Raw genomic sequence first — 26,620 nt, forward strand, 5'->3', positions numbered from 1 at the left:
GCTATACATATACATATATCCCCATATCCCCTCCCTCTCGCGTCTCCCTCCCTCCCACCCTCCCTATCCCACCCCTCTAGGTGGTCACAAAGCACCGAGCTGATCTCCCTGTGCTATGCGGCTGCTTCCCACTAGCTATCTATTTTACATTTGGTAGTGTATATATGTCCATGCCACTCTCTCACTTCATCCCAGCTTACCCTTCCCCCTCCCTATGTCCTTAAGTCCAGTCTCTGCGTCTGTGTCTTTATTCCTATCCTGCTCCTAGGCTCTTCAGAACCATTTTTTTTTAGGTTCCATATATATGTGTTAGCATATGGTATTTGTTTTTCTCTTTCTGACTTACTTCACTCTGTATGACAGACTCTAGGTCCACCCACTTCACTACAAATAACTCAATTTCGTTTCTTTTTGTGGCTGAGTAATATTCCATTGTATATATGTGCCACATCTTCTTTATCCATTCCTCTGTCGATGGGCATTTAGGTTGCTTCCATGTCCTGACTATTGTAAATAGTGCTGCAGTGAACATTGTGGTACATGACTCTTTTTGAATTATGGTTTTCTCAGGGAATATGCCCAGTAGTGGGATTGCTGAGTCATATGGTAGTTCTATTTTTAGTTTTTTAAGGAACCTCCATACTGTTCTCCATAGTGGCTGTATCAATTTACATTCCCACCAACAGTGTTCCCTTTTCTCCACACCCTCTCCAGCACTTATTGTTCCTAGATTTTTTGATGATGGGCATTCTGATTGGTGTGAGGTGATACCTCATTGTAGTTTTGATTTGCATTTCTCTAATGAGTAGTGGTGTTGAGCATTCTTTCATGTGTTTGTTGGCAATCTGTATATCTTCTTTGGAGAAATGTCTATTTAGATCTTCTACCCATTTTGGGATTGGGCTGTTTGTTTTTTGATATTGAGCTGCATGAGCTGCTTGTATATTTTGGAGATTAATCCTTTGTTGGTTGCTTCGTTTGCAAATATTTTCTCCCATTCTGAGGTTTGTCTTTTCGTCTTGTTTATGGTTTCCTTTGCTGTGCAAAAGCTTTTAAGTTTCATGAGGTCCATTTGTTTATTTTTGTTTCCATTTCTCTAGGAGGTGGGTCAAAAGGATCTTGCTGTGATTTATGTCATAGAGTGTTCTGCCTATGTTTTCCTCTAAGAGTTTTATAGTGTCTGGCCTTCCATTTAGGTCTTTAATCCATTTTGAGTTTATTTTTGTGTATGGTGTTAGGGAGTGTTCTAATTTCATTCTTTTACATGTAGCTGTCCAGTTTTCCCAGCACCACTTATTGAAGAGGCTGCCTTTTCTCCATTGTATATTCTTGCCTCCTTTATCAAAAATAAGGTGACAATATGTGCGTGGGTTTATCTCTGGGCTTTCTCTCTTGTTCCATTGACCTATATTTCTGTTTCTGTTCCAGTACCATACTGTCTTGATAACTGTAGCTTTGTAGTATAGTCTGAAGTCAGGGAGCCTGATTCCTCCAGCTCCATTCTTCTTTCTCAAGATTGCTTTGGTTATTCGGGGTCTTTTGTGTTGCCATACAAATTATGAAATTTTTTGTTCTAGTTCTGGGAAAAATGCCATTGGTAGTACAGTAGGGGTTGCATTGAATCTGTAGGTTGCTTTGGGTACTATAGTCATTTTCACAATGTTGATTCTTCCAATCCAAGAACATGGTATATCTCTCCATCTATTTGTATCATCTTTAACTTCTTTGATCAGTGTCTTATAGTTTTTTGCATACAGGTCTTTTGTCTCCTTAGGTAGGTTTATTCCTAGGTATTTTATTCTTTTTGTTGCAATGGTAAATGGGAGGGTTTCCTTAATTTCTCTTCTAGATTTTTCATCACTAGTGTATAGGAATGCAAGAGATTTCTATGCATTAATTTTGTATCCTGCTACTTTACCAAATTCATTGATTAGCTTTAGTAGTTTTCTGGTAGCACCTTTAGGATTCTCTATGTATAGTAACAGTGACAGTTTTACTTCTTCTCTTCTGATTTGGATTCCTTTCATTTCTTTTTCATCTCTGATTGCTGTGGCTAAAACTTCCAAAACTAAGTTGAATAATAGTGGTGAGAGTGGGCAACCTTGTCTTGCTCCTGATCTTAGTGGAAATGGTTTCAGTTTTTCACCATTGAGAACAATATTGGCTGTGGGTTTGTCATATATGGCCTTTATTTTGTTGAGGTTAAGTTCCCTCTATGCCTGCTTTCTGGAGAGTTTTTATCATAAATAGGTGTTGAATTTTGTTGAAAGCTTTTTCTGCATCTACTGAGATTATCATATGGTTTTTATCCCTCAGTTTGTTAATATGGTGTATCACATTGATTGATTTGTGTATATTGAAGAATCCTTGCATTCCTGGGATAAATCCCACTTGATCATGGTCTATGATCCTTTAAATGTGCTGTTGGATTCTGTATGCTAGTATTTTCTTGAAGATTTTTGCATCTAAGTTCATCAGTGATATTGGCCTGTAGTTATCTTTTTTGTGACATCTTTGTCTGGTTTGGGTATCAGGGTGATGGTGGCCTCATAGAATGAGTTTCGGAGTGTTCCTTCCTCTTCTATATTTTGGAAGAGTTTGAGAAGGATAGGTGTTAGCTCTTCTCTAAATGTTTGATAGAATTTGCCTGTGAAGCCATCTGGTCCTGGGCTTTTGTTTGTTGGAAATTTTTAATCACAATCTCAATTTCAGTGCTTGTGATTGGTCTGTTGATATTTTCCACTTCTTCCTGGTTCAGTCTTGGAAGGCTGTGCTTTTCTAAGAATTTGTCCTTTTCTTCCAGGTTGTCCATTTTATTGGAATATATTTGCTTGTAGTAATCTCTCATGATCCTTTGTATTTTTGCAGTTTCAGTTGTTACTTCTCCTTTTTCATTTCTAATTCTGTTGATTTGAGTCTTCTCCCTTTTTTTGTTGATGAGTCTGGTTAATGGTTTATCAATTTTGTTTATCTTCTCAAAGAACCAGCTTTTAGTTTTATTGATCTTTGCGATCGTTTCCTTCATTTCTTTTTCATTTATTTCTGATCTGATCTCTATGATTTCTTTCCTTCTGTTAACTTTGGGGTTTTCTTGTTCTTCTTCTCCTGATTGCTTTAGGTATAAGGTTATGTTGTTTATTTGAGATTTTTCTCGTTTTCTGAGGTAGGATTGTATTGCTATAAACTTCCCTCTTAGAACTGCTTTTGCTGCATCCCATAGGTTTTGGGTTGTCATGTTTTCATTGTCATTTGTTTCTAGGTATTTTTTGATTTCCTATTTGATTTCTTCAGTGATCTCTTGGTTATCTAGTAGTGTATTGTTAAGCCTCCATGTGTTTGTATTTTTTACAGATTTTTTCCCTGTAATTGATATCTAGTCTCATAGCATTGTGGTTGGAAAAGATACTTGATACGATTTCAATTTTCTTAAATTTACCAAGGCTTGATTTGTGACCGGAGATGTGATCTATCCTGGAAAATGTTCCATGAGCACTTGAGAAGAAAGTGTATTCTGTTGTCTTTGGAAGGACTGTCTTATAAATATCAGTTAAATCCATCTTGTTTAATGTGTCATTTAAAACTTGTGTTTCCTTATTTATTTTCATTTTGGTTGAACTGTCCACTGGTGAAAGTGGAGTGTTAAAGTCTCCTACTATTATCGTGTTACCGTCAATTTCCCCTTTTGTGGCTGTTAGCATTTGCCTTATGTATTGAGGTGCTCCTATGTTGGGTGCATAAATATTTACAATTGTTATATCTTCTTGGATTGATCCCTTGATCATTATGTAGTGTCCTTCTTTGTCTCTTGTAATAGTCTTTATTTTAAAGTCTATTTTGTCTGATATGAGAATTATTATGCCAGCTTTCTTTTGATTTCCATTTGCATGGAATATCTTTTTCCATCCCCTCACTTTCAGTCTGTTTGTGCCCCTAGGTCTAAAGTGGGTCTCTTGTAGACAGCATATATCCAGGTCTTGTCTTTGTATCCATTCATCCAGACTATGTCTTTGGGTTGGAGCACGTAATCCATTTACATTTAAGGTAATTATCGATATGTATGTTCCTATTACCATTTTCTTAATTGTTTTGGGTTTGTTATTGTAGGTCTTTTCCTTCTCTTGTGTTTCCTGCCTAGAGAAGTTCCTTTAGCATTTGTTGTAAAGCTGGTTTGGTGGTGCTGAATTCTCTTAGCTTTTGCTTATCTGTAAAGGATTTAATTTCTCTGTCGAATCTGAATGAGATCCTTGCTGGGTAGAGTCATCTTGGTTGTAGGTTTTTCCCTTTCACCACTTTAAATATGTCCTGCCCCTCCCTTCTAGCTTGCTGAGTTTCTGCTGAAAGATCAGCTGTTAATCTTATGGGGATTCCCTTGTATGTTATTTGTTGCTTTTCCCTTGCTGCTTTTAATACTTTTTCTTTGTATTTAATTTTTCATAGTTTGATTAATATGTGTCATGGCGTGTTTCTTCTTGGATTTATCCTGTATGGGACTCACTGCACTTCCTGGACTTGACTATTTCCTTTCCCATATTAGGGAAGTTTTCAACTATAATCTCTTCAAATATTTTCTCAGTCCTTTTCTTTTTCCCTTCTTCTTCTGGGACCCGTATAATTCGACTGTTGGTGTGTTTAATGTTGTCCTAGAGGTCTCTGAGACTGTCCTCAATTCTTTTCACTCTTTTTTCTTTATTCTGCTCTGCTGTAGTTATTTCCACTATTTTATCTTCCAGGTCACTTATCCGTTCTTCTGCCTCAGTTATTCTGCTATTGATTCCTTCTAGAGAATTTTAAATTTCATTTATTGTGCTGTTCATCATTGTTTGTTTGCTCTTTAGTTCTTCTAGGTCCTTGTTAAACGTTTCTTGTATTCTCCCCATTCTATTTCCAAGATTTTGGATCATCTTTACTATCATTACTCTGAATTCCTTTTCAGATAGACTGACTATTTCCTCTTCATTTGTTTGGTCTGGTGGGTTTTTACCTTGCTCCTTCATCTGCTGTGTATTTCTCTGTCTTCTCATTTTGCTTTACTTACTGTGTTTGGGGTCTCCTTTTCACAGGCTGCAGGTTCATAGTTCCCATTGTTTTTGCTATCGACCCCAGTGGGTAAGGTTGGTTCAGTGGGTTGTGTAGGCTTCCTGGTGGAGGGGACTGGTGCCTGTGTTCTGGTGGATGAGGCTGGATCTTGTCTTTTTGGTGGGCAGGACCACGTCCAGTGGTGTGTTTTAGGGTGTCTGTGAACTTATTATGATTTTAGGAAGCCTCTCTGCTAATGGGTGGGGTTGTCTTCCTGTCTTGCTAGTTGTTTGGCATAGGGTTCTCCAGCACTGTGGCTTGCTGTTTGTTGAGCGGAGCTGGGTCTTAGCATTGAGAGAGAGATCTCTGGGTGAGCTCTCGCCAATTGATGTTACGTGGAGCCGGAAGGTGTCTGGTGGTCCAATGTCCTGAACTCAGCTCTCCCACCTCAGAGGCTCAGGCCTGACACCCGGCCGGAGCACCAAGAACCTGTCAGCCACATGGCTAGGTACGTGGGGAGTTTCTTGCCTTTTGGGAAGTCTGAGGTCTTCTGCCAGCGTTCAGTAGGTGTTCTGCAGTAGTTGTTCCACATGTAAATGTATTTTTGAGTATTTGTGGAGAGGAAGATGATCTCCACGTCTTACTCTTCCACCATCTTGAATGTCCTCCACAATTCCCTTTTTGATCACATTTCACTTCCTTTCTACAAATTCTAACCATGCCCACCATTTAAGAACTGATTTAACTGTCATTACTTTTTGATAGTATTTTATTGTAAAATATAAACCTATTTGTATATTTTTAACACTGGAAATATTTGACAAAGCTCAGATTCTTTACCATAATAATAAAGTCATTTTAATGAACTTGTTGTATAATGATTTAGCTCTCCCTAACTGTTAAACATTTACTAAGCAGGACTAACCAAGTCTTCAATAGATAGTACTATTACATACATGCTGTGCCTGTAAAGATATGGCATAATGGTAATACCTAGAATATTAGTGTGTCTATTTGAGAGGACCATTGCTGAAAAGAGATATTTCAAATTTTCTTGGTATAGGATTTGAAATGTGTAGCAATTTGCAATGAAATTTGTTATTAGAGGCAAAAATATCACCAATCCTTTTTGTAATTTGGAAGCACTTAGGTCACTCTCTCTATATTATTATACTTCTTTGCTCTCCCAACTCTTTGCTTGCATTTTTTAGCTTAGACTGCACACTGGCCTGCAACTGTTAATTTACATCTCTGCCAGTCCCTAGGCTGTGAATAATATAAGGGCAAAATATGATTTATTCATCTTTGGGTCCTGAGTTACTGGCACACCTACAGAGTTCAACTAGACAACCCTTGCATTTCATAAGAATGTTTAAATTTAAAGAGGTTAAGTGATTTGCCTCAGAAAATAAAACTGCATGTTGACAACAACAAAAAACAAACCAACAAAAAAACAGATGGTGGGCTGGATTTGGCCTGGGAGATGTGTTTCTGGACCCCTGTGGCAGAGTGATGTGCACAGGTACCTAATGACTATAAAGGGTTTCTTCTCAGATAGTCTTGGAATAGTTCTAGGTTTTTAGTTGTAAAGTGAGCAAAGAAGAATGAGGAGGAATGAGGATTCCTCTCCCTGGCCGCTTATGCCCATTTCCATAGAGCATTTATGGAGGACCTACCAGGTGCAAGACTTTGTGTGGCCAGCATGACTCTATCTCAGGTAAGTCAGCCATGGGCCCTGGAAGGTGGATGGTAGTTTCCCACTTAACACTAGTGTCTGGCACAGTCACCTCTCAAAAAAGCAGAGCTATTATTATTATTACTTCTGGAGGAGAAAACAAAAGTAAGAATAAAACAGGCTGGGATCAGGGGCTTAGTAACACCTACAATTAAATCATACCAGGGTATTTCTTGGTCCTGATTTTGTTCATCTAGTGAACAGCGAGGTTCAGAATGAAGACTAGAGGCTTCTCAATCATAAGGAAGCATCACTACACCCAGTAGACCCTGCTTACCTCAGGGGTACAGGTACCGCACACGCCTAGATGTCCACTTCATCGGATTTTCTCCCTACCTGTCCTCAGGTTTCCCGGTGATGACAGCTCCACCACCTTCAGCAACCTGACCAGAGTAAGGTCCCTGCCATAGGCTGTGGCTGAGTCCAAAGCATTCCTTTACCTGTTTTTCAGGTGACAGGCCTGACACGGCCATGTAGGTGCTGCCAATGGTCTTAATCTTTTCAATGTCTTGAAACCGGTCTTCACCAAGCAGCTGAAACAGATTCAGGCAACAGTGTCAGTCCTGGTATTTGTGCTCCCGGCAGCCTGGGGCTCCTGGAAACAGGCCCCTGGCTCAGAGTGAGGACCACCTCGGAATGGTTTAGCATCCTTGAGGTAGCCACTTTTCTCTCTGAGAATCAAACATTCAGGCTCTCAACAGATGTCTACTGAGCACCGGCTAAGTGCCAAGTGCCGAGATGGGTGTGACCAGATACTCTTAGATCTGTTTCTAAGAATCTTTGAAATAAACAAAGCTATCTTATTAGTTTAAAGAAAAAATTGCCAATATTCCCAAATCCATCAACACATCCTTTTGGCTTTACTCTCAGCATGCATGTAAAAATCTTAGCATTTCCTGCCAGTACCCTGGTCTAAGCCACCATTAGTTTACACCTGGTTATTGTATTGCAATAACGTACCTAATCCCAGTCTTTACCTCCACACTCCCAGCATGGCAGCCAGAGTGATCCTGTTTAAATGGAAGTCAGACCATGTCCCTGCTCTGTGGCTTCCCATTCTACTCAGGGTCAAAGCCAGAGTTTTCACCATGCCCTGAAAGACCTGCCATGCCCTGTCGCCTTCGCTCACCCTGTTCCAGGCACACTGACCTCCTTGCTGGTTCTAACAAGCCAAGCCTGTTTCTGCCTCAGGACCTTTGCATCTGCTGTTCCCCTGTTGGGACGCTCTTCCTTCAGACAACTACATGGCTCATCCCTCACCTCTTCCAGGTCTTTCCTCAAGTGTCATCCCAGTGGGGTCTTGCTGATCACCCCATGCAAAACCGAACACAATATCCTGTCCCCACATACATATTCTCATCTTCTTCCTGCTTTATCTTCTCTCCTTAGCACTTATCCCTGACTGTGTTTATATATTGTCATCTTTCCTACTAAACTGTAAAATTCCTGGAGGCAGGTATTTTTGCCTCTTGTATTTACTACTCAGCACCTAGACAGAGCCTAGCACACAGTAGGGATGGTGAATACCTGTATGGAAGAATGGGTACCATCCTTGCCATTTCCTCCATCCTCACCTGCAGTTTGGATTTTAACGCCAAGGAAGGGAAACCTTGGTCTCTTATTTAGCAACTGTGCTAAGAGAATAATGCTCTCTCTGCTTGTCCCCCCACCTCAAAAGTCCATGTCTTAGTCCCTGGAACCTATGGATATGTTACCTTACATAGTAAAAAGGACATTGCAGATGTGATTAAGTGAATGATTTTGTGATGGGGCAATTTCCTGGGTTATCTGTGTGGGCTTGTAATAGGGAAGAACAAATATGACTCCATATCAGATCCGTTTCTTTTACTTTAACCTTTGTATTCTATTGCTTTTGCTATAAGTTAATCACTAAAGTGATGCTGCCTATAGGCTTAAAGTATACATAATGGCCCATCTCCAGGAACACTGCCTCTCATGCCTGAGGATTAAGCTAAAATACCTTACATTAAGCTCACAGGAAACATCCTGACCAGGCCCACCTATGAACGGCTGCAGGAAAGAGGAAATTAACACATCCCCTCCGGAGTCTGGCGGGAACCAGGACATATGTAACAACGTACTGCTTTCTTTTCTTTTTACTTTGCCTCCTTACTTCCCCCTCTTTCTTCTATAAAAGAAACTAGCACCCAAACCCAGGCAAGATGGTTCTTTAGGACACTAGTCCACCACCTTCTCTATCTGCTGGCTTTCTGAATAAAGTTGCTATTTCTTGTCCCAGCAACTCGTCTCTCCATTTATTGGCCTGTCGTGTGGCAAGCAGCATGAGCTTGGACTCAGTAACGGGCTCAAGGTAATCACAAGCATTCTTGTAAGTGAAAGAGGAAGGCAGGAGGCAGAGAAGATGTGACGGAGCAAGCAGAAGTCAGAGGGATATGATTGCTGGCTTTAAAGACAGAGAAAGGTGCCACAAGCCAAGCCGGATGGGGGCCCTTAGAAGCTGGAAAAGGCAAAGAAAGAATTCTCCCCTGGAGCTTCCGGAAGCAACACTGCCCTGCTGACACCTTGATTAGCCCTGTGAGATCCATTCTGGATTCTGACCTCGAATCTATAAGAGGATGAATTGCTGTTATTTCCAGCCACTAACTTTGTGGTCATTTGTTACAGCAGCCGTGGGAAGCTAATTCAGCAACTACTGGCTGAGCTTCTACAATGTCTGATGAACAAGACACATGAGGTCCTAGCCACCACGGAACCAACAGCCCAGGCAGGGGTGTCCGATGTTAGATAAATCATCACACTAACAGGTGTCCTGGCTCAGTTTTAGTAAAGTTTATGGTGGAACCATACCGGGAGTAGGAATAAAGAGGATGGATGATTTTGATAAAATCTGGACCACCTGGGACCGCTTCCCTGAGTGAGTGATTTCCAATTTCAGTTGTGAAGAGTGAGGGGGCTTTTTCTAGCAGTGGAGCTTGTGTAGTAGGAGGTGGGGAGCACGGAAAGGGTTGGCAGGGGCATCCAGACATGCCTTTGGCTGCCCACCTGCCTCCCTCTGCCCGCTTACAGCTGCACTTCCCCAGGGTCCTGGGGGAAGGGGAAACTCTTCCTTCCTCTCCTCTTCGGAACTACTTGGGTGAGGGCCAGCTTCAGGTCCAGGCAAAGCTACCTCCTCTTCAGAAGTTGATCAGGAGGCAGCAAGAGGCTTCGCTATTTCATTTACTAACCACACGGCAACCTTATCTACTCTCTAGCTAAAAGCCTCTGGAGTCATAGTGGGGCTTCTAATCAGCCCCTTGTTCACCCTCTAGTCCGTGTGGAGACCCGAGACGTGAGAGGGCTCTTCAGCCTTCGAAGAGGCCGGGGCGGGGGTGGGGGTTGAGGAGCCCTGGTGCTGGGCTGTTGCAGACCCAGTCCTGGAGCATGTGCTCCGGGCAATGTTCAGCCTTCCTCGGAGCCAAGTTCCTGTGGTAATTGCATCAGCAAGAAGAGCAGTATGGTTACTGAAGGGGGTCTGGCTGGAGCTTAGTGAGGGCAGAATCTAGAGGGTCTCTTTTGACCCAAAGAAAGAAGGCAGGTCTGGGTGACCCAAGGACCCACGTGAGAAAGGCTGACAGTGCTTGGGGTTGGCAAGCCAGGGAAAGCCTTTTGTTTTTCCCCTTCCTGTTGATTACATTTTCTTCTTTCTTCCTTCTCCTCTGCTTTCTCTCTTCTTCTTCCTCCCCTTTGCCCCTCTTCTTTTTCTTCCTCCTTCTCGTCCCTGCTTCTCCTCTCTCTCCTCTTTCAGCTCTTTCCATTTCTCCTTTTTCCTCCTCCTGGTCTAGAGCTCAGCTTCCTGGACCAATTCCTTCTCTAAGCCTCTCCTACTTCCCTCTGCAAACACCCATCTCTACCACTAGGGGCGCTGTCCCCCATCGCTTTATTGGGAAGACTCCAGGGTATCTATCGATACAGTTTGGGCCACCAAGATACAAACTTACTTCACATTTATTTATTTCAGTTTAAAAACATGGAAGTGAGAATTTTGGGGATATGCGGTGCTATAGATTTTAAAATAAAACAAAGCTTGACGTCTCAACCTTCAGTCAGATTGAGCTTTTTACTAGAGTTATTTTAAAAAAAAATTTTGGGGGGCTTCCCTTGTGGCGCAGTGGTTGAGAGTCCGCCTGCCGATGCAGGGGACACGGGTTCGTGCCCCGATCCGGGAAGATCCCACGTGCCGCGGAGCGGCTGGGCCCCTGAGCCATGGCCACTGAGCCTGCGCGTCCGGAGCCTGTGCTCCGCAACAGGGGAGGCCACAGCAGTGAGAGGCCCGCGTACCGCAAAAAAAAAAAAAAAAAAAAAAAAAAAAAAAAAAAAATTTGGAAGTATGTTTTGGATCGGACTAGTCCACCATCACCTTACTATTTGCCAGATGGTTTCTGTCTCCTATGAGTTAATTAGTTGACTAGTCACTTTAGTGAGCATCTGTTATAAGCATCTCTTATGTTCTAGGCAGAGTAGGAGGGCCTGGGGACTTAACAGAATACATAAGAGTATAATTTTTTTTTTGTTCTTTGCGGTACGCGGGCCTCTCACTGTTGTGGCCTCTCCCGTTGTGGAGCACAGTCTCTGGTCGCGCAGGCTCAGCGGCCATGGCTCACGGGCCCAGCCGCTCCGCGGCATGTGGGATCTTCCCGGACCGGGACACGAACCCGCGTCCCCTGCATCGGCAGGTGGACTCTCAACCACTGCGCCACCCGGGAAGCCCAAGAGTATAATTTTTATCTTCACGAGTTAATGGCTTAGCACAGAGAATGGGATAAAGGTACCATTACCACAGAATCACCCTCCATTCTCCACATTGAAAGGCCCTCTATACACGTGTACTTACCACTGACTCCTTGTGTAAAGGGAACTCATAGTCACTCTCTCTCTCACTGGACTGTGAATCCATGAAAGGCAAGAAGTGACTGTGTCTTATTTATCTTGACTCCCATCCTCATTCCTAGGACAACTAAAACGGCCATTGTTGAGTTTATGACTCCAAAACCAGCACCATGAAATGCCAGTTAAGTGAAGATCAACGCACATGGTGATTAAAAATCCAAACAGTATGGCGGACCTGGGTGCAAAACTCGGCTTTGCCACTTAGTGGTGTGTGGCGTGGGCCCTCTTGGTGTCTCTGAATCTCAGCTTTGCTTATTTATAAAATGAAGGCTAATAATTCCTACCCTGTGGATTTGGTGTGAGGAATAAACAACAACTAAATGTTATATATGGAAAAAGTCAACATGTGGTAGACACCTGTGGAGATTAGTAAGAGGGGTCTCTGCCCCAGAACTAAGAGGCAGATTTGTAAACTGAAGGATTTCATGCTCTATGATGGAAGAGTTTTCAGAGTGTAAGTTTTTCATTGAAAAAAGGGTGACAACGTTTACCTGGGTAGAGGGGGGATTAGAAGAGGCCTCACAGTAGAGATGATGTTTGAATGGACTGTTAAATGAGTACTAGGTTTTCTGCTGGCTGTGGAGCCAGGGAGAGAGGACGGGGTACGGTGAAGGTGGCATCATTTCTAGGCGGAAAGAGCAGCATGTGAAACTGCCAGGTGGGCTTGTGATGGCTTCTAAGTAGGGAGATGGTGCTGGATGGTGGACCAGGTGGCATATGGCGGGAGGTAAGGCTGGAGAGGATACAGGAGCAGTAAGTGCAAAGCCTCGCTGGCCTTCTGAGGAACTGGCAAAGGGAGACACCAATGGGTTTTGGGTTTCAAAGGAATGTGACAAAATACTCCAGCTTTTGGTGATTGGTGATGGTCAGATGCAGGAGGGTGAATGGTAAGACGACTGTGGTCATGCAGGTGAGAAACGATATGGCCTAAAGCAAGATAAGGGCAGCTTTGACTGTGAGGTGGTGAGGGGACTCCACAGGACTGTCTAGATGGAAGGTGGGGATTAAGGGAGAGAACTTTGTCTAGGGTGATGGAGTAGATGCCGTTGGTACCCAACTCAGCTCTCCTTTATGGGGTCATCCTCCAGAGTGCCGTCAGGGCTGGCTGCTGACAACGTATTGCTGTACCCATTCTTCGGGAAGAGCCCTGGAAGCCCCCTGGCTGGCGATGCCTGGGAGATCACACATACCCACCAGGGCAGCCCATGGCCAATGGCTGACCAATACAGGTGTACAAAAGGCTTGACTCAGTGGCAACCACTCTGTGGTACCACTTATACTCCTGCGCTCCCTGGGAAATCAGGCTGAGGATGGTAGACGTTAGCTGAACCCACCCTTTTGCTTGGCTTCTTCCCTGGCATTTTCTCAATCACTCACTAACCTCCCGTCTCAGGTTTAGGCATGTGGATGGACACAGGTGTCCTACTTCAAGCTGGGGTGTGAAGAGGGGAAGAGACCCACTCCTGCTAAGTCTATTGATGTAAATAAAGTTCAGCATGAGTATCCCCCTTGTTCCTGGAAACTGGAAGAAGAAAGTACCATCTGGGGTATGTTTATATTTTGATTAGGTCTCTGACCAAATGCTAATTGATGGTTTTATTGTAATTTGAGCAGATGGAGAAATGTCCCCATCAGTGCCCAGTCTCTGTGATGCTAGTGCCTGCACAGCACTGGCCTCCGATCAAGTCCTGGTTTTGCCATTTGCTAGTTATGTGACATTGGCTTAAGTTTCTAACCTCTTTGAAGCTCACATTCCTGATCCTCCAGGAGCGAAGACAGGGTTTATCTTGTGTGATAATTGTGTTAACTAAATTAGATGATACCTGTTTGTGTTTACAATGCAGTCTGGAATTCTTTAAGTGCAGAAATCGGTTACAATGAACAACACAATGCTACGACAACATGAGGCTTATTTGTGATTGTAAATTTCTCAGGCTTCTGTTTACCTCATCGAAGTCGGCAATGATCTCATTCAGCAGGCGTAGGCATTCCACTCCTTGGTTGTTCATTTCAGTCTGAGAGTAGAAGTCTGCAAACCCTGGGATGGAGGCAAACATCACCCCAACGGCATCATAGGATTGAGAATACAGCTCCTGGACAGAGAGACACACAGAGGGAGTCAGAAACAGTCATCAGAGGTGAGGGTCTGCAGTGACGCTCCCCGTGTGTACCTGCCCCTGAAGGCATGCACAGGTACCCATAGAGAGGACAGAGAATGGGGGCTCTGACATCATCTCATCGACACCTTAGCGTCGTCACCACGGGGGCTGCGACCATTGAAAATTCATGGTCTCCGGCCTCAGTTGGACCCAGAGTTCCACCTGCCCATCATTTTTTCCTCGGTCAGCTTCCTTTTCTGTTCTCCCCAGTGGCTATAGTCCCAACACACACCACTCTCCTTAACTTCACTGTCCGCTTGATTCCCCTCAGAAGATGATCTTGTCTCTGAGGCTCTCACGTTCCAAACTCATATAATCAGGTAGTTCACTGTATTTTCATCTCCTCTGCTTCAACTCCAGACAATGCATTTTCCCTTCTCCTGATGAAGATCAATGCTTCTTCCTCATCTCTCGATCCCCCTCTAACTTCTTCAGCAACGTCCTCCTACAGTGGATCCTTTTCTTTCTTCTTTCTTTCTCCTCTCCTCCTCCACTTCCTGTAAGTGTCTCCTATAAGAAAAAGTACAAGGTGCCCTGGAGCCTGCAGACGCTTGACTACCAGCCTATCTCTCTTCATTCGCATCCATACTTCTCAAACTAGTTTTCTCCGCTGCCTGTTCCTACTTTTCTCCATGTCCATTCACATCTCAGGCTGAAACGAAATGAAACTGGAGCAGGTCAGACTGCCAGACAAAATGGGAAAACCTCTACACGAAGCCCTGTCCAAGTCTTCCTGGACGCTCTTGCAGATTGGTGTGGTGATCACAGCCAAGTTCATAAGTCTCCTGACTTTCTAGTTATACCGCATCTGTTTTCCTTGTGCCTGGCCCCTTCAAGGATTTATTTTTTGCTTATCTACTGTCTTAAATGTTGGTGATTGCTACGGTTCTGTCCTTGACTCACTGCGTGGTTCAAAGTTGACATCCTTCCCTGGGCTATCTCGTTCACTCTCAGCCTTTCACGTGTGAGTCCCTAAAATCCTATTTCCAAGTCGGTTCTCCTTGGGCTTCAAGCTCCTGTGTCTCGTGCTGGGCTGCCCTTGCATTCCTCAGATCATAAATGCTGCGCCTGAATGCATCTCCTCTCCACCTAGAACTGTTCCTGATACTTCATTCTCTGACTCAGTTGGTGGCACTAGCATTGACAAGTCATCAAAGTTAGAAACCCTCAGAGTCAACCTTGACTCTTTCTTCCTCATCATATTCAGATTCAACAAATTACCAAGGCTGCCTGGGTTTCTTTGTGTCGCCTAAATATTTTTTTCTAACCCTCCCATCATTTCTTTCTATCAGGCCCTTCCTGTTTTCCTCCTTGACTATTAATGTGAGAGCCTAGTCCTGGGTTCAGGACTGGTCTTATCTCATCCAAAGGCATGTTCCATATGGCAGCCAGAGTGATATTTCAATGACACAATATTGACCATGGCTCTCCTGTTCTTAAAGCCCTCCAACTGCCCTCGGGACAAAGCCCCCGGGACACATGAGCACGACACATATTCACATATTCCTGCACTCCCCTCCTCCTGTCTCTTCAGCTTCATTGCCTGCAATTCCCTGTGTGGGACCTTGTGTCCCAGCAACACCGAAGCATTTGTGCTTTTTGTGCCCACTGTAGCGGATGCTGTACGTGCCCGGTCTGCTTTCTCTCTTCCAAGGTCCGGCAGTCAGCCAGCCCTTGCGTTTCTTTGCATGGAGTTTTTCTGTGGCCACTGGAGGGCACTCTGCCCACGTGAGCTGCAGGCTGAAAGCTCCGGGAAATCAATGCCCCCCTCAGGAGCTGCTCTTAACAAATGACTGATGGGAACAGGTGTAGAGTCCTCAGCAACTTCACGCCTTGGGCCAGATAACTCTGAGGGATGCTTTGTACACCACTGTCCGAATTCTCCACTGGGATTCAGCTCCAGTCGCCCACAGAGGTAACTAGTCTGATACTGCCTCATTAACGGGTTACTTTCCTTTCCCGACCTTCCTTCTTACTCTCCTGTCTACCTGGGTGGGCTTCCTGGGACCACTTCCAAGCAAATTACTTGCACTCGAATCTTTGTCTGAAGGTATGCTTCTGGAAGAAGTGAAACGAAGACGCACACGCTTCAATGCTTTCATTTTTTACCATCTGTCCCTGGATGGGATATGTCCTTCCTTCCTTGCAATAGCATCCCCAACCAGGCTAACTCTTGTTTTCTGCCTTTACTAGCCACCTAGGTACCCTGTCTTCCTACAGACCTTCCCAGACTCACCGATGGGGGCAGGAGGCTGACTCGGGCTGTGGCAGCACCTGGGTAACTCTACACAGAGCCCTCACCACCTGCATTATTGCCTTTAAAATGTCCATCTCTTCCTTTATGTGTGGAGTCTTCGAGGGCAAAGACTCCATGCCATTTACATCTTAGTTCTTTCAAATCATCCAATTAGTATGTCCTGGATGCCTGCAATGTAATGCGTGCCCTATACAGGGTCTGGTACGAGGCAAACATTCAACGTTTTGTTGAGTTAATGACTCCTTCGCCTGTGTAGGAAACATTAAAGCTTACGAAGCACTTTCATATGAATTCAAGGCTTTAGCCCTTGCAATTACCCTGTGAAGTAGGTACGATGATTATACCCACTCTACAGATTAGCAAGATGAACAGGGAGGAGTTAAGGCATTGGGATCACGCTGTTGGTAGCGGAAGAGAGGGAGCTAAAGACGTCCAGGGTCTTCCTCACTCTGCATACCTGGGTGAAAGATGGTGTCCCTGATTCACGATCAGTTGACTTGAGCTTCAGTGTAGATGGATCTGAACAGATGCTTTCATTCGTCTTTGTTCAAAAGAGCAGAGGTGGGGGCTTCCCTGGTGGCGCAGTGGTTGGGAGTCCGCCTGCCGATGCAGGGGACGCGGGTTCGTGCCCCGGTCCGGGAGGATCCCACATGCCGCGGAGCGGCTGGGTCCGTGAGCCGTGGCCGCTGAGCCTGCGTGTCCGGAGCCTGTGCTCCGCAGCGGGAGAGGCCACAGCAGTGAGAGGCCCGCGTACCGCAAAAAAACAAAAAAACAAACAAAAAACCCATAAAAGAGCAGAGGTGGCTGGTGACCAGCTGGATTGGGTTGGGTTGCGGGGCACTGCGGATTGTAGCCAAGGAGTAGAGCAATGGTACATGTTTCTGAGGCTGGGCCATTCACCATGGCCTTGAACAATGGAGTGATACTGCAGGAGGAGTCTGACTGTCTGCTGTATGGGTCCAAGAACCTGCATAAGCAAACCTACAGAACCGCATCCTCCAAATGGCTGTGATATGGTGGGAAAGAAAACCCTCTGTTTACTCAGTTTCCTATTGTATTAGTTTGCTCAAGCTGCCGTAACGAAGTGCCACAGACTGGGTGGCTTAAATGTCACAAGTTTATTTTCTCACAGCTCTGGGGTCTTGGAAGTCTAAGATCAAGGTGTTGGCAGGGTTGGTTCCTCCGGAGGGTGCTCCCCATGGCTTGCACGTGGCCTTCTTCTCCCTGTACCTTCATATGGTGTCTCTTCGATGTGTGTCTGTGTCCTAATTTCCTCTTCTTATAAGGGCACCAGGCACATTAGACGACCTCATTCTCCTTCCCCCTCCCTCGGATCTTCTACCCAGTGTCCTCTGTTGATGACCCCCAGCTGGGTGCCAGAGGGCTTGCAAGGTCATTGACGTGGTCCATGCAGGTCGGCCTCGCCCCCTCCAAGCCAGCAGGGAGAAGGGGGTGGGGGGACTTGGAGGGGCACATGGGAGAGCTCCAGCCACCTGCCCACACCTTTAAAGATGTGCCCATCAATGGACTTGCTCCCATCAACCACTCTGAGTGTGCCATCTGTTTCTTTCTATTTTTGGTTCAAAGAAAATGAAAACACTGTAAACTGGGGAGGGATTGATGAGTATAGAAGGCTATTATTGTTTTATCGTCATCCGCCTCTGGCTGGATGTACAGGTTTGGGCTTCGCAGAGGATTCTGAGTGTGTGAACGCTTCCCCCTCCGCCCCCCACTCGGAAGCCAAGGTGAAGACTTTGGTCTCCTCTTTGCACAGGGAAGCAGAGTCCAGTCCTTCACCGGCCCAAGCCTGGCTGATTCCAAGCCCTGTGTGTCTTATACTGAGTTAAGCCACCTCTCTGCAGGGGAGGAACCATCTCTGAGACTGTTGTCCTCATTGCATCCTCAGGTCTCCACTCAAACGTCATGTCCTCAGAGAGACCTTCCATGACTCCCCAGTGTACATGCCCCCTCTTCACACATGCTGTTCCCTTATTTAGCTTCTTCTACCCTCGCAGAACTTAGCACTACCAGGCTCTATGTTACATATATATGTGTCTGTTTTCGCAGGAAAACATGTGCCTCATAACAGAAATGACTTTGCCTTCTTTGTTCACCGTTTGAACCCCAGGATCTAGAATTAACTCCTGGCACATGGTTGGCCCTCAAGAAATCCTTGCTGGACGAATGACTGAATGAGTGTGTGAGAGGTGGGGCTGGGAGTGGGAAAAAGTAGAAAAAGTAATGACGGCTCATAATTGTCAGAAATAATAATAGCAACAACCGGGATGCTCGTAAAACGTGCCAAACCCCACTTGAGCCCTTTACGCACAATAACACATGTAAAGGTTGTAACATACAGTTGGGAAGTACTGTTACTTTGGAGATGAGGAAAATGAGGTCCGGAGAGGTTCACCACTTGTTCACGGTCACAAAATAGTGAGAGGAAGAGCCAGGACGGAATGCAAGGCACCAGACTTTCAAGTGCACCGAATGACTTTTCTCTACTGAGCCCCCCTCACAGCCGGCTGCCTTGGACACTTCCCGTGCTCCTACCCAGCTGAATTCTCACACCAACTCAGCAACGTTGGTATCATTTCCTCATCAGCTGGATGACAAAATGGACTCAGAGAGGTTGGGTAAGCTGCCCCAAGTCACACAGCTGGTTAGTGGCAGAGATGGAATTTGTGCTGTGCGGACTGTCCAGCACCTGAGACAGCTGCCCTTGTCAGTGTCCTTTCAGCAGGTCTAATAAGCCAGGATGAGTGAGCAGGTTTCCTGGGACTCAGCGAGAGCCTGCCTGACACGGATGACCCAGCCCAGCTGGCCTTATCAGCAAGAAAGTCCCTGCCTGGGGTGGTGAGTGCTATTCTAAGCCAAAAGTCCAGTGGTACCGCAGAAGCTGCCAGAACCTCTGTGTGGGTGACACAGAGGTTGGCCCTGGAACAGACTCAGACAGGATGCTCCGGAGGGCGAGGCTCTGTCCACTGCCCTGTGCTTGGATGCTTTGAGCCACCTCTTGTCACTGCTCCCCCTTCTCTGCCACTCACGCCCTAACAGCAAGGTGGAGGGAAAAAAACCCAAAATTCGGCTTTGAAGTTACACATACCTGGACTTGAATCCCAGCTCACTACGCACTAGCTTTGTGACCTTGGGCAAGTTCCTTTACTTCTCTGAGCCTCAGCTTCTTCATCGATGAAATAGGGATAATCATTCTTATGTCCTTATTGCCTGCATCCACGGGCACTGCTGTTGCCCCATGAAAGCTGGAACCCAAACTCACAAATGTCCCCTAATCAGATATTCAGAGGTTTGTATCACAGTTCAGGTTTGTAGCAAGAGGAGAAGATAAAAATGCCTCTTATGGAAACAGAGCACAAAATTGGGAGTTCTTGCAGGCTACAGCTGTCCTGCCTCTGCCTGTCACCCCTTCACATCTTACACTACTCTGCCTGTGTCTCCTACACACACACACAGACACAGACACATACAAACACTGACGTTTTCCACTCATACATGCCTATTTACACACATCTCAATGCTTCTGAACACCTACACAGTACAAGTCCTGCCACACAGACACCTCCCATAACCATCATACACACACGCACACACTCCCTCATCGGGACAGACTCCCAGGGGCAGCATGGGTAGCAGCACAGTAACGGGGTAACGTGGCACAGATGGAAGAAATCTGAGGGACTGGATCAGAGCCATAGCTTAAATAGAGGCACATCACGGACCTCTCTGAACCCCAGTTTCTTCATCGCTAACGTGGGGATGACAGAACGCTCCTCTTATGGTTGTGAATAGAATGAAAGATCATTTTCATCCATTGCCTGTCTTAGTACCTGGCACACAGTAGGTGTTCAGAAAATGGTATTACATCATAATGTGTACATTCTCCAGGCAATGTGAAATTTTTCTCTGTTTAAGCCTAGCCAAGTATGAACTGTTTAAATATTTACAAAGCCACAAATAAGCCTGACAAGACTTTCTACTGAAAATGTCTTATACATGGGATTAAGGCTGAACCTGACACTTATTTTGCTCCAGGGGGTTTGGCCCGAATAACAGCTGATGACTTGGGGTCTTGGCGTCTCTGGTTGGTTTCCTTCCTTTCAGGATGAAGCCAGTGCATTCTTGCTCTTCCCCACTGGTTCCAAATATCTCTTTGTTTTGGTGTCTTGATTGAAAGGAGCTTTCCTCTCGTGCCTTCTCGGGGCTTCCCTCTGAGGGCTCCAGTGTTTCATCTGCCCCGTCTGCTGGTCACGGTTGATGTACAACGACACTCTCTCTGCTTTCCTGGCTTTGTTAAGAAGCTCTTGTAACAAATCCCCTGACCTTAGGGGGCCTTAAGGAAACCAGGCCTGAACCCAGCTCCAGAGAACTCCATCTGCTGAGGGTGTTTGGTGCCTTCATCTACATCCAAGAGACTCTCAAGGGCCCGAGTTCATCAAGAGCTGATTGTTCAAGCAGCACATGACTCATGCCCTTGGCTCCTCTCCCACTGGTCTTCCTGCAGATGCTTGGATGGGAGATGAATGCTGCAGGTCTCCGCCAGTTCTACCCTAAGGCAAAGGTCACAAACCCAAATGTCTTCAGGGGACCAGCAGGTAACATAAGTGTCAGGATAAGGGTGGATACATTGGAGAGCCCATTCCACGCCTAAAGGCAACAGATCTACCAATTAAAACAAACATGCAAGCCAACCAACCAACCAGCTGCTGGCTTGCTGATCAGATCGTCTCAGAGGCAGCCAGTTTGTGACCTTTGTCCTGTGGGTTTTGCATCCCCTGTTTAGCTTAGTTTGAAAATCCATATTGGAATGGTTGTCCTAGTGCAGTCTCCCAGACAACGGACTTGGCCTTTGTAGCATCCTGGGCAAGGGCTCTCCTCTCACCACTTGAAAGTTTCAGCAAGGGAACTCACCATTCCAGTTCTTCCACAAATCTTTAACGTGCAGGACCACAGGGGAGGTAAACTGTGCCGCGAGGACCAGTGGTGACCAAGGCTGATGTGGGCCCCGCCCTTGTGGGTCTCCATCATCGCAAGGTTCCTCATGACGCAGAGCACAGAGATATCCCCTGTGGACTGTCCGTTCGCCCTCTGGAGTCTCATTGCGTAAGGCCAGTCCCTCTCCTGGGATAACTGTTCAGGCATTTAAAGGCATCTTTCACTTCCCTCTTGAGTTACCTTTTTCTAGGTGGTTAAAGTGTGAGCCAAATGGTTTGATTTTTTTTTTTTTTTTTTGGCGGTACGCGGGCCTCTCACTGTTGTGGCCTCTCCCGTTGCGGAGCACAGGCTCCGGACGCGCAGGCCCAGCGGCCATGGCTCATGGGCCCAGCCGCTCCGCAGCACGTGGGATCCTCCCGGACCGGGGCACGAACCCGTGTCCCCTGCATCAGCAGGTGGACTCTCAACCACTGCGCCACCAGGGAAGCCCATGGTTTGATTTTTTTTTTTCATTTCTCATCTCCCACATCCACTCCGTTATGGAGCCCTATTGACTCCAACTTGCAAAGGTACCTGGAATTCATCCACTTCTCTCCATTTTACTGCCAAATCCTAGGCCTCCTCAGCAGGCCCTTTCCTGGGCTCTTTTAGGGTCTGCTAACTGGCTTCTGGTCTTGTGACCCTTTTATCCATACTCTATCAGCAACCAGTCAGATTAGGGAACACTTGAATTTTCCAAAGGTTCCCGTAGCACTTAAAAGGGTGCCCCCAACCCTGCTATAGTCCATAAGACCTGACTGCCAGGCCCTGGCCCAGGCTTTCCTCATATCACTCACTACCCTTCATCCTTGGAATGGGTCGAATAGTGTACCCCTCAAATTCATGTCCACCCAGAACCTCAGAATGTGCCCTTATTTGGAAACAGGGTCTTTGCAAATGTTATCATAGAGAGAGCCCTAAATCTAATGATTAGTGCCCTCATAAGACGAGAGGACACATGTCCTTATAGGGAGGGAGAAGGCCATGTGACCAACGCAGAGATTAGAGTGATGGGGCCACAAGCCAAGGAGCACCTGGGGGCCACCAGAAGCTGGAAGAGGAGCAAGGATTCTTCCCTAGAGACTTCAGAGGGAGCTTGCTGTTGGCACCTTGATTTCAGACTTCTGTCCTCCAGAACTGTGAGAGAATGAACTTCTGCTGCTTTTCGCCTTGCAGTTTGTGGTATTTGCTGTAACAGCTTTGGGAAACCGGTACCGTTTCTTACCCTGGCCTTCCTGTTCACCCCAAGCCCATCCTCGCCCTGTGCCTCTGCTTGTGCTGTCCTCTCTTTCCTGGACGGTCCTGCCTCTTCCCCACTCTCTTGGTATGACTTGGTCCTTCCTATCATTCAGCCACAGATCAGACGTGGCCTTCTCTGAGCGGCTCCCCCGACCACACCTGCCCTGGCCAGTTGCTACCAGCAGGTGGTCTTTGTTCACCCATCAGAGCACCCGTCATAATGTGAGGTGCCCTCACGACGTGTTTCTGAACTAGCTTGTTATCTGTCTGCCCCCGCTTGAATATAAGCTACATGACGGCAAGTCCTTGTGTATTTAATTCACCACGAGAGTCCCAGAGCCTTTTAGGGGGCTGGCATGGTGCCTACACCACAGTCTGTGCCTCATAAATATTTTTTGAATGTTTGTTGTGACTCAGATTCCTGGAAGGTTTAGTTTGCTTTGCTCAGAGAAAGCTGCCCTTTTGTGGTCAAAGGCTAAGCCATATCTCACTTATTTTAGTGTCCTCAATCTTCATCCATGTTGTAGCATGTGTCAGAATTTACTTCTTTCTTTTTTTAAAATTAATTAATTATTTTTTTTTTTGGCTGCGTTGGGTCTTTTTTGCTGCATGCGGGCTTCCTCTAGTTGTGGCGAGCGGGGGCTACTCTTCGTTGCGGCGCGCGGGCTTCTCATCGCAGTGGCTTCTCTTGTCGCGAAGCATGGGCTCTAGGCGCACGGGCTTCAGTAGTTGTGGCTCGTGGGCTCAGTAGTTGTGGCTCACGGGGTCTAGAGCGCAGACTCAGTAGTTGTGGCGCACAGGCTTAGTTGCTCCACGGCATGTGGGATCTTCCCGGACCAGGGCTCGAACCCATGTCCCCCTGCATTGGCAGGCGGATTCTTAACCACTGCGCCACCAGGGAAGTCTCTACTTCTTTTTAAAGACTGAATAACATTCCACTCTATGTATAGACCACATTTTGCTTATCCATTTGTCCCTTGGGCACTTTCAACTTTTGGCTGTTTTAAATAGTGTTGCTATGACTATGAATGTGCAAATATCTCCTTGCGACCCTACTTTCAATCCTTTTGGTTATATAACCCCGAACTGGAATTGTTTTACACACACACACACACACACACACACACACGCATAAAACTTTAAAAATGCCAGTTCAGTCTTGCCCTGGAGATCTTACTACATCCATCCTACACGTGAGGTACCGGATGCTGGGGAGGCCGTGTGTGCATCTCACCGTGCTGGACAGTTTGGGTGGCCTGGCGCCACGTGCTTGGCCTGGCCTCCATGCTCACGGGCTCACAGGAGGACAGGGAAATCCTCTCCGAGCTTGGGATAAGTGACCAGTGTGTCCAGTTGCAGCCCTCCCGCGGCAACCCTTCCTCCGGGTCCAGGCCAGCCTGGGCTCACCTCATTGTCGCGGTCCTTCTCCAGGAAGTGGCGGGCCACGTGACTGGGCAGGATGTTCCGGAGCATGTTCTCATTGTGTTCCCTCAGCTCCTTCATCTCGTTGATCTCCTCTTTGGCCTGAACTCGCCAGAGGAAGTCCAGGCGTGCTGTGTACTCCAGCTGCGGTTCAGGGGACAGAAGGGGAAGGAAAGCTTTCAGGCACACACACGTGGGAGGCGGACAAGGCTTCTCCAGAACTCCTGACAGACGAAATAGAGCCTGAGCTGAACATTCCGGGAGGCCTCTTGCCTGACATGAAGAGATCAGAATGTGATAGATTTCACAGGGCCGTGTACCTCCCCTTCCTAGGATTACGGCACCTATGATTCTGTAATTGTTTGTGGCCTCCACTGTACTGTAAGTGCTATGAGGTCAGGGGTCCTCTCACCAGCTGAGCATCACGTCCTTACCGTGTAGCAGTGTGCCTGGCACAGGGAAGGCGTTCCGTCACTATTTGTTGACTCAACAAATAAGTTACAATAATAAAGACAGCTAACACTTAGATGGTGCTTTTTGGATGGTACCAGGCACTATTCTACGGAATATACACGTATTAACTCCTTTCATCCATACAGCAAACCTCATAGGAAGGTATTATTATAGATCCTTATTTTACAGATGAGAAAACTGAAGCAAACTGGTGAAGTCACTTGACCAAAGTCACACACTTATTAGTGGGGAAGCCAGGATTTGAGTTTAACCCCAGAGTCCAATTCTAGAGCCTGAGCTCAGTTGAGGCAACAAGGAAGAAATGTATGAGCTAATAATGGAAGGATAGTGGATTTAGTTGTGAGACCAACATGGCCTAGAGTCCTGGTCCCACATTCAAGCACTGTAACCTGGCCTAGTATCTACATCTCTGTTTCCTCATCTCTAAAATTGGGATGAACACTCATGACCAGGCAAGCTTGGAATAGGAATTATTTAGAAAGTTATAGGTAGAGCATGGGACTCATAGTAGGTATTTAATAACCATTAGTTCCCTCTTGTCCTAGCATCCCTTTTCATTGGAAAGTGGAGAGCTTCCTTTCTAAAGAATTTCACAAACTATACTTACCACAGCTTTGGGAAATGTCATTATTTCAAAGACTATAACTATTAAAATGAACAGTATTCTGCACCATTAAACACATGGTTAGATGCCCTGAATTCAAGCGCTTAAGGAAATTCAGCTAGCTCTTTTCTTTCTCTTACGTGCAAATCTCAGTGGATGGCAAAAGTATGAGAAAACAGAGGTGCAAGGTTATTCATTCAGCAGAATTTGTAATAGCAAAAGCTGGAAACAATCCAAGTGTTCATTTTGTTGGTTGAATAAACTATTATATACAGCTATAAAGAGAAACAAAGAGTATTTCTCTGTACGTACTTTGATGGGCTGGCCTCTGAAACGGAGAAATGCATGCAGAGTTTGCCATTATTGATCTAAGGAAAGGACATATCTACATCTCTCTCTCCATATATATATATTTCTGAATTTATTTATTAAAACATTGAGGTGTAAAAAACCCGTAAGAAATCATTACCGATGAGATGAGGAAGGGAAGCCTAGGGAGGGGAAATTGGGATAGAATTTAAACTTTTAAAATGGTATCTTGTTTTATAAACGTGACTTTTGAATCATGGAAATATTTTACTTAATTATAAAACTAAATGGATTTTTTAAAAGCTCTGTGAAAACAAACAAACAAACAAATGAAGCTACAGGCACAACCACACAGAGAGGAACTATTCCAAATGCCTTTTAACACAATAATTTAATGGTACATTCGTAGGGAGAAATACTCTGAGGCTAGAAAGAGTGCAACAAGAATCTTAAAAGCGTTTATAACAATCACCTTGTAGGTGGTGGTGTTTGTAGTATTATTGTTAGATTATGGTATCTGAATTATAGGATAAAGCAAGTGAATAACTGTGTTGGTGTCACTGAGAACTCGAATTTTGGGGAAGGGAAAAAGGAGATGCGGATATAAGATTGATGAGGTTAAGTCCAAAGCCTAGCGTCCTATGAAAACTGGAAGGTATCACTATGAACTTATGATCTATATGTATCTCCTGGCTCTGCCTACTGAAATCAAGGTCTAGGAACAATGAAAACCTAGTAGCAATGAATCATCCCAGTGTCCAGATTGTGGTTTCAAAATATCAATTCCTACAAAAGGGACCTTGTACTCTTTGCAGAAAAGGCTGAAATTTAGGGAGGAAAATGTACAAGCTTGGAACATTTTTTGGTACCAGAAAGCAAGTAGTCAAGAGAAACTGGGGTTATGTTGAAAGGAGTAGACCACCCCACTGTCAAATATATGGCAAGTTGAACTTTAATAAGAATAATAATTGCAATGGATCGAAATGAAAGACAAATGCAAAAGTTCATAGTGACACTTAAAACATAGAACCTCATCAATCGCATCTTGATGATGCTCAGGAACTAGCTTATTGGGAAACTTGGAAAAAGTTTATAGGTGAATTAAGCGTTTACCCCGCCTTTGCTTTATGAGCTGTACTTGAAGGTAACAACTAGTTGGCGAGCAGAAGGTTCTCATTTTTTGCGGTACGCGGGCCTCTCACTGTTGTGGCCTCTCCCTTTGCGGAGCACAGGCTCCGGACGTGCAGGCTCTGCGGCCATGGTTCACGGGCCCAGCCGCTCTGCGGCATGTGGGATCTTCCCGGACCCGGGCACGAACCCGTGTCCCCTGCATCGGCAGGCGGACTCCCAACCACTGCGCCACCAGGGGAGCCCGAGAAGGTTCTCTTTAAAACTGTATTCCAGCTAGCAAATTATGAAATATTGATAGAATTGGAATATCACTACCTAGAATATAAATGAATGTAGGTTATTATTGTCAAGAGCTGCTAATATCACAAAAGAGA

The 26,620-nt window shown here is 45.6% G+C and overlaps 1 protein-coding gene across 3 annotated transcripts in view; it reads right to left on the reverse strand.

Annotated features, from left to right (window-relative positions):
* The window catches only part of ADCY8 (adenylate cyclase 8), a 219,017-nt gene that overhangs the window by 4,800 nt on the left and 187,597 nt on the right, over positions 1-26,620 (reverse strand). For all 3 annotated transcript variants that reach the window (XM_060286929.1, XM_060286928.1, XM_030875821.2), the window contains 3 exons: positions 23,714-23,872; positions 13,606-13,752; positions 7,192-7,284 (listed from right to left, as the gene is read on the reverse strand). In XM_060286929.1, coding sequence (XP_060142912.1) covers positions 7,192-7,284; positions 13,606-13,752; positions 23,714-23,872 — 399 coding nt within the window. The remainder of the gene's footprint in view (positions 1-7,191; positions 7,285-13,605; positions 13,753-23,713; positions 23,873-26,620) is intronic.

This window comes from Globicephala melas, chromosome 17, assembly GCF_963455315.2.
Source record: "Globicephala melas chromosome 17, mGloMel1.2, whole genome shotgun sequence".
In the NCBI taxonomy this organism is placed as follows: domain Eukaryota; kingdom Metazoa; phylum Chordata; class Mammalia; order Artiodactyla; family Delphinidae; genus Globicephala; species Globicephala melas.